Raw genomic sequence first — 12,412 nt, 5'->3', positions numbered from 1 at the left:
AGCTGGTGAGAAAAGATGAACAGTGTTATAGGCACCATGTGGTGGGGCAAAGAGACATAGCTTGTTCTGGGCAGAAACAAGTTAACGCAAGGGAAGAGCGACAACAGGGGTTATGGTGGATCCCAAAGTCAAAGGTTACGAGGCCCACCAGGTCATTTTACTGCAGACGGTAGGGAAATATGCTGTTGATATAACAGTGTATTTTCGTGCCAACTATCTGATTGCAAACTGGTTCACGTGTGTTTACTGTGCAGAGGCCCTCATCCATCGAGCAGCCACACTTTCACCCCGCCAAGCAACGTGGGATATAGCCAGGGTATGGCTCCAGGTATGCAAAACATGCCTGCACCAGAAAACTGAAAAACCTTGCATACCCCACGCACAATAGTTTAAACTTCAACGCGTGGGTCAGCCTGTTGCCTGAAGACTATAAAGACAGGACATATATTTTGGATGGAGTTAAAGATGGTTTCTATTAAGTTGTGCAGGATATTTGGTACAGTTGAAAGTGTGTTTTGCCAAAATCACAGATCTGCGCTTATTAACAGACCTCTTGTTGAAGAGCAGCTAAAGGCAGAACTGTTGTCAGGTCACTTTAAATTGGTTTCACATCGCCCTAAAATTGTGAGTCCCCTTGGAACGGGGACATACATGACGCAAGCCTTCCAAAGGGTAAGGGACTAAACCAGTATTCACAAATAGTGTCTGACCGTCTGACAAATCTGGCACACTTGCCAGTGGTCACACAGAAGTCTCCAACCTGCTGGCCCCAGTGTCTGACTGAATATATTACAATGACTTTGTCTGAAGTTGTTATTTGTGGCACGTGACACTTGTTCACTGTTTATAAATTTATGTTTATAATGTTTGGTATTATATAATGTTAATACTTTCAATGCCAATTATGAGAAATGTTGAATCTGAAATGTGTGTTTAATTTTATTCTGTTGGTCCTGTGAATTTTCAGTGATCTGACAGACGTCTGAAACTTACAGGACCCAATGTCCTGTTCCGTGGAACCACCATTCGTAAACACTGCTAAACGTGTATATGACAGAGTGTGAGTGCGCATATATGGATTTGCATGTGGTAAAGCAGCTTATACATAGGGTCGACATATCTTGCAAAGATAGAATATAAACAAGCATACAGATCGGTATAGGTGCATCCCTCTAATTATGATTTAACTGGTGTGTGTTGGACTTTTGAAGGCGAGGCATGTCCGTGTTATATGGTAGACACACGCCTCCCTTTCGGGACTACCAAAAGTCCAAGTATTTTCCAATGCCTGTCCAGAGCCGTGTGCGTAATTATGTGGTGTCGGTTCAGAATATCTGTTATTGCATACCTTGATGACTTCATGATCATTTCCACAAACAAGGGGCACTGTGTTAAGGCTATGCCAGTGTTTGTGTATGAGCTCCGTTGCTTAGGATTTGACATCAACTGGAGAAAAGTTGATGGTCCCAGTCAAAGTTAAAAATAGTGTTTTGGGGAATAGAAATAAACACAATGTTGCTAACGTTTTCACTACCGGGAAGGAATGTGAAAAGTTGTTGACAACACTGTGCGAGTTTCAAGTAAGGACCAGGGTCAGCAGGAGACAGCTGGAATCACTTGTAGGCAAGCTGTGTTGGGCAGCACAAGTTGTTCAGGGTGGTCGGACCTTCCTCAGGAGAAAGTTTGATGTAAAAGGTGTGTTAAAAGGTGGTCAGCATAAAGTAAAACTTGATGCAGAATGCAGAACAGATATTGCCTGGTGGTGTGATTTTATGTGCGTTTTTAAAGGAACTGTTACTTTCGCACGAGTTTCACCCTCTATGCATCTGTATACCGATGCGTGTGACACCGGCGCGGGTGCTTATGTGGAAGGAATACAAATAAACACAATGGGAATAAATAAACACAATGGGAATAAATAAACACAATGGGAATGATGTCAATTGATTTTGTAAACACTATCCAATATGGCGGAATGCGCACTTTGGCGTTCGTGGAAGTGTATTTTCGAAAACATCCCAACCGATTCTGGGTTCATCGGCGACGTTTCAGAATTATCATTACTGGTTAAAGGATTAAAGGAAACTTGATATTGGTGATCATTAATATGCTATTTTTGAAATTCAATACTCCCAGTAATTGTCCGATTTTCATATTTCAAAACATACAACAAATAACGTTCTGAATCGCGAATTTGTACAGTGTGAAAAATGGCGACATTTACGATGAAGCCTATTTTGAAAGGCAGTTTTAAGCACTTTAGTTTTGTCCGAGATGACGGTGGATGGTATCAGGAAACAGGCAATTTTCTGCAAAATGCAAAACTGTGAAGTATATATACGTGCGTGGTATATTTAGTATTTTATTGGATTTCGCAAAGTGAGGGGTGAAGAGGACGGACATGTATGTCCCTGTGGAATCCAAGGGGTTAATATGGGTGCCCATACTTATTACACTCGGCAATCAAACAGCATGTCACTAAACTGTGGTTCATAATGAACAAACGTAACCTTGCACCATAAACTACAAGATAAAAACCTGACTTCACACTTTATTATTGTCTGATGGAATATGACATCTCTTTAGTGCATTTTTACATCCAAATTCAAATCTCGATATTTCTTCATTAGATATTTAAACTCATGAAGTGGTGCTATAGTTCAAGGTTAAACCTGCTCCCGCCTAATAACAAAGTTAACCAACGACTTGCCCGCCTTGCAGCTGGCTTGCAATGGCCTGAGCGTGAGTTACGACTGTAGCTGTCCGAGTCAGCAGTTCGTCACCGTAACCAGCTATTTTTGTGAGCTCTGATATCAGTGAATCGTTGGAGTGACCTGAGAAATGAAAAAAAAAACCCAAAATATTATAATAATGCTTATGTATAAAGCACCTGTATCTAAGCACATTATTACCCCGGTTTAGGACTCCTATCACCTATCCCACCGGGTACCCATTACCGCTGGATGAACAGACGCAATTTTTTAAAAAAAACTAATTTGTCCAGGGCAAGACTAGATGAGTCACTTGTGAATGTTAATATGTTCAAGTTATGTATGACATGTGTTCCTTCGTTGCACTGCCCATCAGCAAAGACTGTGTATCGCAATGGAAGAAAGCTTCACTGCAGTATCGCGTTCACACCAGTCACGAGGCAGATTAAAACACTTCCACCTCTAGTTCACGCATATACTTGAAGGCTATACATGTATCAAGGTAGAACCTGATATCCCTGCCTTGAGCTCGACAATAAAGGACAGAGAAAGGAGTTTACTGAGGTGAGATTGTGGCAAGGTATCTGAGTAGGTTAACCACAATAGTACCGTCAGTAGTCGTGGGTAGCGCAATCTCCATCACACATTCGTGCATGCACGTCGCTCTGTAAGTAGCATAATTTCAACCTGAGCTTAATTCCATGTCATGGCACCTCGCATAAATCTACTGGAGAAATCTTGACAATATCGTGATCCAGCTTTCGATATAATCCACCTCGGGTGATACCTTTCACTGAATATTCTGTATAAAGGCATATAATGATTATAGATTTAGAGCGGTCAGGTCTCAGAGCCTTGTCTTATCGCAGACAGATACACCAAACTATACTTGCCTCTAGCTTTCGCTTTAGCAATGAAGTCTTGCATGGCGGCTTTGAAGGAATTTATTTGAGGTTTGAATACTCCAGCCTCCGTTACCGTGTCAGCCATGTCTTGTTGTATCGCAGAGTACGATGGCGCTGAAATAAAATAGCTAGCTATATACTACGGGTTGTTTTTTGTAATTTATATCCGACACAAAGGTTCTTTTAGACTGCTAATAACTTGATATTAAATTTATCAATTTTTGTTATAATATCCAATTCGGAAAATTTGCTTCGTTTCTGAAGCAATGCAAAATCATTTTCTGCCCGTTTCCCCACAACACAATCCTTAGTATGTGCTTCACAATGAAATATCTATATTTAACTTATTTCAATTTTGATAATTAAACACAGGCAACAAAAGCTGAGGTATCAGATCCTTACCTTGACCTTTTAGTTCACTTATAGCCTTCTCAGCGTAGGACCTGACCTTGTCGGCCTCGACCAGCAGGTCGTGACCCATGGTTTGCAGATCATATAGCATGCTCGTCAGGGCAGAATCTCCTGAAATATCAAATAATTAATTACAGTAGAGATCGGTTGTGGCGAGATAATGGAGCATACGTATTGATGTTCGGGATAACCGTAGTTGGTTCAAAGCGGTTTTTTTTTTAAAAGTATATATAGGTGATATAGACAAAACTGCAGCACGAAAACGTACATATAACTAATGTATAGTATGTGAGTTTCTGTAACTGGTCATTCACTGGACATAACCTGTTTGTCTTGCACAGGAAACCAGTCTAAATCAATCAATTACGTCATAACCAATTACGTGACTTTATCCACTTATCCAACCACTGTTACCACCAACGTTGCCACATTCCTTTTCGTAAAACAAAATGAAACCAGACGCTCAGTACAGATTCTGTAACCGGCCATTTACCGGACAGTAAATGCACACCCTTACTCCCGTTGCCGGGACACCTTACAGAGTGGCCTCATCCATATAAGGAACCACAAAGGAAAGATCACTCAGAGGCAACATTTCTGATTTTAAGTTTAAAAGATGAATCCAAATTGATTTCTAGAAATCACGGAAATAATGTCTTTGATCACGGAGCATGGTAAAAAGTAATACTATTGATTGTTTGTGAAAAGAGAAAACCATTTCATGATTCCAAAACACCAGTTCGTGGGATCTACTCTGCACCCATTTCGAGGGTAACGTTTCGTCCAAAAGTGAGTTAACGCGTCCAACCTTTTTAACAGGCTGAATTTGTCCCTCGGGTGAACTTTCTGCCTGCAAAATACACTTGGATTATTCAAAATGAACTATTAGCCAAAGATACTAAGTCCCTTTGCATTTGGGCAATTCCAAATGAACAATGAACACAGCTGTGGCAAATTAGGAACCACGTGACCGTGTAGTTAATCCGAAATAATTGTCCCGCTTTACTGTATCGTTAATGCGGGAATCGGATCTTCTATAAATCTCTAAATCGGTTTTTACTAAAATTATAAATCGGAAACGATACACTTTCAATTCAAAATAATTTTGAACATCATAGAGCGCTGTTGTACTTGTTCAATGCATAATTTCGAACAGCAGAATCGGAAAATCCATTCCACTTTAGTAGCACCCACTAGCGAACGTTTTACCTGAAACCTGAACGTCATAATAGACAGCGTCCTTGATGGTTTTTGATACAAGTTTCAACTGAGTACCCTCGTTTTTCAGACTCGTAACTGATGTCAGTAGCACGGAGTCAGACGGTCCTGAAATAAGATAACCTGTTATGTTTCAACATACAGTTTGAGAAAACTGATTCTTACTCTGCAATCTACCATTAGTGAGTGATTAAAACGTGAGTTATCAGCTTTATTTCAGGCATAGGGTCACGAGACCAACTCAACTCATGATAAGTACATCATAAACATGAAAACACACACACACACACACAGAGAGAGAGAGAGAGAGAGAGAGAGAGAGAGAGGTTACAACGACTGTCTGTAACATTCCTGTAACATTCCTGTAACATTTCACTGCGTCATAGGCGTTACTAACGGAGTTTGTAGAAACAGTGTGAGAATGTGCACAGTTTAGACTATTTTGTTTTCATTGAATTAATTTGAACAGATTTCAATAGATTTTAATAGATTTCATCCGGGCCTGCAGATTTTATAGCCCGCAGGCGGTAGCAGGCCCTGTTGGCCAACTAGCAAATAAAAGTATTGCAAACACTGCACACGAGGCGAACCCTTGGTGATTCCTGGGTAAGACAATGCCCCCTGACAACCTGTGGTTAACATTCGAGACGAACTCTTCACGATTCCTGGGTGAGACAATGCCCCTGAGAACCTGTGCTGAACATTCGAGGCGACCCCTTGATGGTTCCGTTGATTTGTATCAGTGTGTAAGCTTCAATCCCAAAGAGCATGCAAAAGTTGGCTCATTGTGCACAAAGTGCGCGTGCCATACGCGATACGTGACATTATTTGACGAAGGTTTGCTTTCCTTCATGTTTATTTATGGTTATTTGTAAATATTTTACATTCTATGCATTAATTGGTTCACATTTCCTTTCTGTCCGCTAGTATACATTACTTACAATGCAGACTATAGCATAAAGCATGCTCACTTATGCTCCCTGTTGTTACAGTCAATAAGCATGTCTACATACATATCCAGCGGAAGCTGGAATAGAATTGTTCTATCTTCTTGTTGATGGAACTGCTCATCTTTCACGACAAAATGAAGAAATATGTACTTGCGCCACCTTGTGCTGTTCCTCGTTGAGCGGATGCCTGTGAGAGAAGAAAAGGTGCTCTAATATGCAGATGACATGGCGTACATCTTAGGTACATTGTACTTTTAAGGCCTTCAGTGGCCGCCGCTATTGCATGTTGTCCGATGGGCGGACACAGAAGGTTCCGGTTCCGCTAGCTTAGTTTATGGGGTTTCTGCTCCGGTAATCAAACGGTCCTGCAAAACCTAGTAAACAGATCCTTTGTCCATACTCATGGACAAAAGAACTTTCCACACTCATGATAAAACTCTGCTAAATGTAAAGTCTATTGCACACTTACAACTATGCCATTTGAACATTTTGAGAAATCACTATCGCACAGAGATAACGCCCGGTGTTCGCAACAGATTGAAGGTATAAAACATTAGTATTGTACTGTTTGAACACAAATAGCTACGAATACTGTAACATTGTCTGATGCTAATTTTGCACAAAAAAATATGATATTTCAGAGCTTCACGAAAAAACATCCACTGGCTCGTACTTTTTCAGGTCAAAGCATTTTGACAAAGTTCTGGGAAGGTTTACGCCATTTCCTGAGTATTGGAAACGTTGACAGAAGGCCTTTCCTCAGTACAGGGAACGTTGACAGAAGTCCTTTCCTTGTACTGGGAACGTTGACAAAAACCCTTTCCTGAGTTCTAGGAAAGTTGACAGAAGCCCTCTCCTCAATACTGGAATCGTTGACAGAACGCTGAGGTTTTTACTGTATTTTCTTTGTGATGACTGCAGTAAATGCCTTACCAAACATCATTGCAACATTATTGCCCTCATTGCCTACTGTACACCGCCGAATCTAGCAACACAGTGTCAGATATGCATGTTACAAGGGCGACAAATTAAATAATTACGCGGATACATGCTATAGCATGATATTTATGTACATACTCAGAAAACTGCAAACGAAACTACATTTAAACAGACGCACTTCCACGGCACTACATATGAACAAAGTAATGCCAAGGTCAGTCCCGCCCAATGCGACCAGCGTCACTTTGTCGACCCCCCTCCCACTAAAGGAACGCGTGTTGTACCCAATTGTCAGCAACCGGTGTACATTGTTCTGTTGTCATAAGACTTATGATATATTAAGATAATATTCAGGTATACTTACAATAATAAAGAACAGAACGCAGAGGTGAGTACACATCTTGACTCTACAGAACATTCGAGGCTTATCAGTACTTTGAGCTGTCATATATAATGTCGAAGTACCAAGATAGCCATATGGCGTTCTCTCAGTCAAACACGCTGACTTGAACAAACGCGCCTGCCCGTTCCGGACAAGTACCAACAAAAGCTGCCTTTCATATGTTGGCGTATGCTTAAAATTGAAGATTATTTCCTTTGGAGAAACATATATTAGGAAAACACTATCAATGTTGTGTTTCAAACGGGTCTCGTTTACGGTTATCCCGTGTGTTAACTATCTTGAAACTTTAAACGCACTCTGTGTGCGTGCGTGCGTGCGTGCGTGCGTGCGTGCGTGCGTGCGTGTTTCGAACCCTCAATAACAGGTTTCGAGGTGCCGACTTCTAACAGCAAATCGCGTCTCCTCAGACGACTGGGTCGCTTGTCGATTTCTCACGAAAGGTACATTTATGAACTGACTGGGGATACTTCTGCAAAGATTCAAGTAGCTGCCCATCAAGTGTATTTTCCATATTCATGTTTTCCGTATTTTTTTCCCAATTTTCTTGTCGATGACCAATAGGTGACTTATTTTTTATTTAGATATTATTGAGGACTTGCCTAAACTTGGTAGAGACAATCGTGTGTCAGCCCACATCGCCCTATTTTTCATAATGATAGCTAGGCCCCTGGTATTGTACTTACCTCAGCCCTCGCTAAAGCCAGGCTCAGGGCCACAATCAGAATTGTTGTACGTGGCATGGCGATGTCACACTGTGAAATGTTCAACTACAAAGCTGCGTCTCTTTAAGTAACTATGCAGTGTAAACACCTGTGCATAATTTATAATTTCTCTTGCATTAAATATGATATCGTCTAAAGTTTCAGCAGCAGTCGGTCTGAATCAACAGAACCTACAATAAATGTGTAGTCAGCATATTTGATCAATAAACGATGTTTACAATGTTTGAAGTGACATTTTTTCTTGGCAAACCATTCAAGTATTGGCAAGTCAATGATCGGTGTTTACATGACTGTTGGGGTCAACTGTATGGTTGTGGGTATGAGGTAGATTGGATATATGACACATATAATGTTCCGAAACGAGAGTCGAAATATTACCCTTTTGGGGGTTATCCTTGGACAAGTTACAATGTCTTTCTTGAAGGATGAAACGTTCATCATGAAGCATATTCTACCCAATGTGTGGACTTTCAAATGCACGGAAAATGATAGATGTTAACGATCTCATTTCCCATGAGTGGGCATCTCATTGTTAACATCCAGAGGGAATATGACCTGTCTCATAACTTATAACTATCTACTGTGTATGACAGATTGTTTGTTTTTCAGTCTTGTGCTGTAACATTTCCTGTTTTCAAATAATAAAGTAATGGAGATATATTTTGTTTAAACTCTCATTACGACTTTGCTTTTTAAATGTTTATGAATACAGACTTGATGTCGCCACTCTATTGACTGAGCAATGATGATGTGGCGTAACGCCAACTAAACTGTTTCAGTGACTAAGCAATACATATATGTTGCGGAAACCACATCTGTGCATACTTAATACATTTTGTCTGAATTAAGTGTGATATCATCTACCATTTCAGCACCAGTCCCTCTGAATCAGAAAAACCTCCAAGAAATGTTTGTCAGCATATTTGGTTCACGGCCTTTACCACAGATTGTGTGAAGTGACATCTCGTATTCCTTGGCAAACAAAACATAATTTGACAAGCCTCTCATTGGTGTTTGCACAGTTGTTGTGGTCAACTGTTTGTCTGTTCCAACTGTAGTGTGCACTGTAACAAAGAATTTGCAAAATATCCCAATAGTTTTGTCTTAAGGCGCGACTGGACACAACAATGGTTCGGAAAAGGCATAGGGCACCCACTCGGCAGGCACACTGGGATAAGTCCATTTCTGGTGTCTCTCGTCGTGACAGTGCTCCAATATTGCTGGGAAACTAAGCCTGCTGACTCGAAGAATTACCCTTATTCGGTTATGCTTTGACCTCTTAACATAGGCAAGTGCAATGGCTGGCAATATCTCGTGTACTGGTCCTCTAAATGTGGACCATTAGCGGCCTTTTTGTTTTCGATGCCATAAACGAAGCTTTCGTGAATTCGTTTCCCCACAGTTATAAATAAATATATTATCAATGAATTACCAAGACAACGCATTATGAATGTTAATTTAATTGTTTAGCAACTCGTATAGTTGAAATATGACATCACTTAACTACATTTTGTAAACTCTAAATTACAATCTCTGCATTTTTTCGTTAGACATTTAAACTCATGAAGTGGTGTTGTGGTTTAATGTGGAGACAACCCAACATTTCTCAACCATAATAGAGTTATCCAAAGGGTTGGCCGCTTTTCAGTTGATTGGCAATGTCCTGAGCGTGAGTTGCGACAGTTGTTGTTTGGGTAAGCAGGTCGTCACCGTAACCAGTGATCTCGGACATCACCGCATCGTTAGAGTGGCCTGAAACATATACAACGGTAATAATGACTATTTATGAAGCACCTGTATCTAAGCACGTGTGTGCATAGTAATATGCAATATTACCCCGGTTAACCCATGCTGCCTGTGAGACGCCAGAGGTTAAGGAGTCACATCACCTATCCTACCGGGTACCCATTCACTGCTGGGAGAACAGACGCATTTTCTTATCAAACTAACTGACTGTTGGGTGAACAGACGCAATGTTTTAACAAACTAACTTGCCTAGGGCAAGACTAGATGTGCAAGCGTGAGTCTTAGCGCACTCGTACTCAAGACAGAGTGCATTGTCAGGGGTGGTACGCTTATACAAGGATAGTTTGATCAGAAAGATACCTGAAGTATATCAATGTATTGTAGATATCACCCAAATGTAGTACAGACTTCATGTTGCTAATGCAAACAGATCGTGTCATGGGTGTTCAGTAAATAAATAGTTTCTTGGACAAAGCCAGGTAATACATATTGAAGAAATACTCGACTTTTTAAAAAGTACCAAACGATACTTACCTTTAGCTTTCGCTTTGTTTTTGAAGTCTTGCATGGCAGCAATGAAGGAATTTATTTGACGTTTGAATATTGCAACCTCGGAAACCGTGTCAACCATGTTTTGTTGTATCGCAGAGTACGATGGAGCTGAAATAACAGTTATATACTGTGCTTTTTAATCTACATCCGAGATAGTAGTTCTTTCATATATGATTGATCTGTACCATAATCTTACACAGACAGGGATGTGATTGGCAATGTTAGGGACAGACTATGCGCAACTGGATATATATCATGTTACACGAAGCAATCAAAATAAATGTATAAGAAAAGAAAGAAAGTGTGTTTTATTAAGGGCAGATTCCTCAGCAATGTGATCCTGTGCAGACCGTGAAGATAATACCTAATCGTGTGACATTATCTGTAAACACAAAGAGGCATATGTTCATTTTCAGTTCAAATGTGTATTTCATTACACTCAACCACTGAATCTAACAAAACCCAGTAGAAGGTCGCGTCGGGTAACTTTTGACCGACTATTGACCGTCCAATCAAACGCGAGACGCTTATATGGATTTAACCAATCAGACAACGGCTACTATTTAGGGATGGGAGGGACTTTCAAAATATTCAGGTCACCGACACAGATCTCTCCACAAACAAACATTCGCATATAACACAGTTATTTGACCTGCAGTATATACGCTTTGGGGTTTCAGTTGACATGGTTACCATTAGCTAATATTTCCGCAAGTTAACATCCTTGAATATTGCCAAAACACTATTTTCAGCGACTGTTTACTCACCGTTGTCATGGCTGTACCTACGCCGTGTGCATCATGCGGAAGCGATCGTACTCTAAACAGCATTCGGAAAAGTTCGGGTACGAACCTTTTCGAGATAAAAAGTTCAAAAGGTATGTGCGAATGTGCACTTTCGCGACTTGGTAAGCTGTGTTCTGATTGTGTTCTAATCTCAAAGATTACCTGACGCGACCTCCCATAAGGTTTTGTTAGACTCAGTGGTGGAGTGTAACAAAAAGTACTGAGGATAAGTTTCCTTACACTGAAAAATAGCAGGACTTAAGATAAATGTAAAGAAAAGTAATGTTATGCCTATGTAAAACAGTCCAATGTGGTATAACGGGTTTAGACATTGTTTACACTGGCATTAAATGTTTAGGTATTCCCTTTTTTCAGAAATAATGATACTTTAACACCAGAAAATCTCAAACCCCAAATTTGGAAAATAAGAAAACCATTCCAAATCTGGTCATCAAGAATTTATAAATTTTTGCAAGAATATTACTTCCTAAAGGGGAAGGTTGTTCGAGGCTGATATACCAAACCAGTATGATGCAGGTTCCAGCAAACGTATGTAAAGAAATCAATGTGGAATTGTTTAGATTCATTTGGAATTAGAATAATGAAAAATTGAAAAGAACAACAAAGCTAAACGTAACAGAACTAGGAAAGCTTCAACCTTGGATTTTACCAGCATGAGTAAGGCTCTATGTTTGGCATGGATAACAAGATATTATTTCTCTGATGGAAGCTGGAAATTGCTTTTAGATAAAGGTTTGAAAAATGTAGGAAGGTTATCTTTTCTTTTGAAATGTAATTATGACATACGCAAATTGCATATTGCTGTATTGCTGTCATTTTATAGATGTATGTTAAATGGTCAGAGAGGGACTGATGAAATCGATGAAGGTGTACTAGTATTTAATCAAATTATTTGGAATGATAAATTAGCCACTTTAAATAGGACATTTTGTGTATAATGATGAATGGCTAAAAACTGGCATTGCATATGTTAGAGATTGGCTTGGTGAATCTGGATAATAATACAAGAGATATATAATTTTAATTTTAGCAGTAGATATTTTTATAAC

General features: G+C 39.9%; 1 protein-coding gene across 2 annotated transcripts; it reads right to left on the bottom strand.

Annotated features, from left to right (window-relative positions):
* Positions 1-2,538: 2,538 nt before the first annotated feature.
* Positions 2,539-8,292, bottom strand: LOC137272201 (uncharacterized). Of its 2 annotated transcripts, none has more exons than XM_067804556.1 (6): positions 8,221-8,292; positions 6,346-6,382; positions 5,237-5,353; positions 4,019-4,138; positions 3,605-3,730; positions 2,539-2,834 (listed from the first exon to the last, which is right to left on the bottom strand). In XM_067804556.1, the coding sequence occupies exons 1-6, from the start codon at positions 8,275-8,277 to the stop codon at positions 2,695-2,697; spliced, it is 597 nt and encodes a 198-aa protein (XP_067660657.1). In that variant the 5' UTR covers positions 8,278-8,292; the 3' UTR covers positions 2,539-2,694. The 2 variants fall into 2 exon arrangements, with proteins under 2 accessions (XP_067660657.1, XP_067660658.1); XM_067804557.1 differs by lacking the exon at positions 8,221-8,292 and adding an exon at positions 7,499-7,561.
* Positions 8,293-12,412: the final 4,120 nt, after the last annotated feature.

This window comes from Haliotis asinina, chromosome 2 (genome assembly GCF_037392515.1).
Source record: "Haliotis asinina isolate JCU_RB_2024 chromosome 2, JCU_Hal_asi_v2, whole genome shotgun sequence".
Classification (NCBI taxonomy): domain Eukaryota; kingdom Metazoa; phylum Mollusca; class Gastropoda; order Lepetellida; family Haliotidae; genus Haliotis; species Haliotis asinina.
The sequence above is the reverse complement of the archived record's forward strand: the minus strand, read 5'-3'. Positions and strand labels throughout refer to the sequence as shown.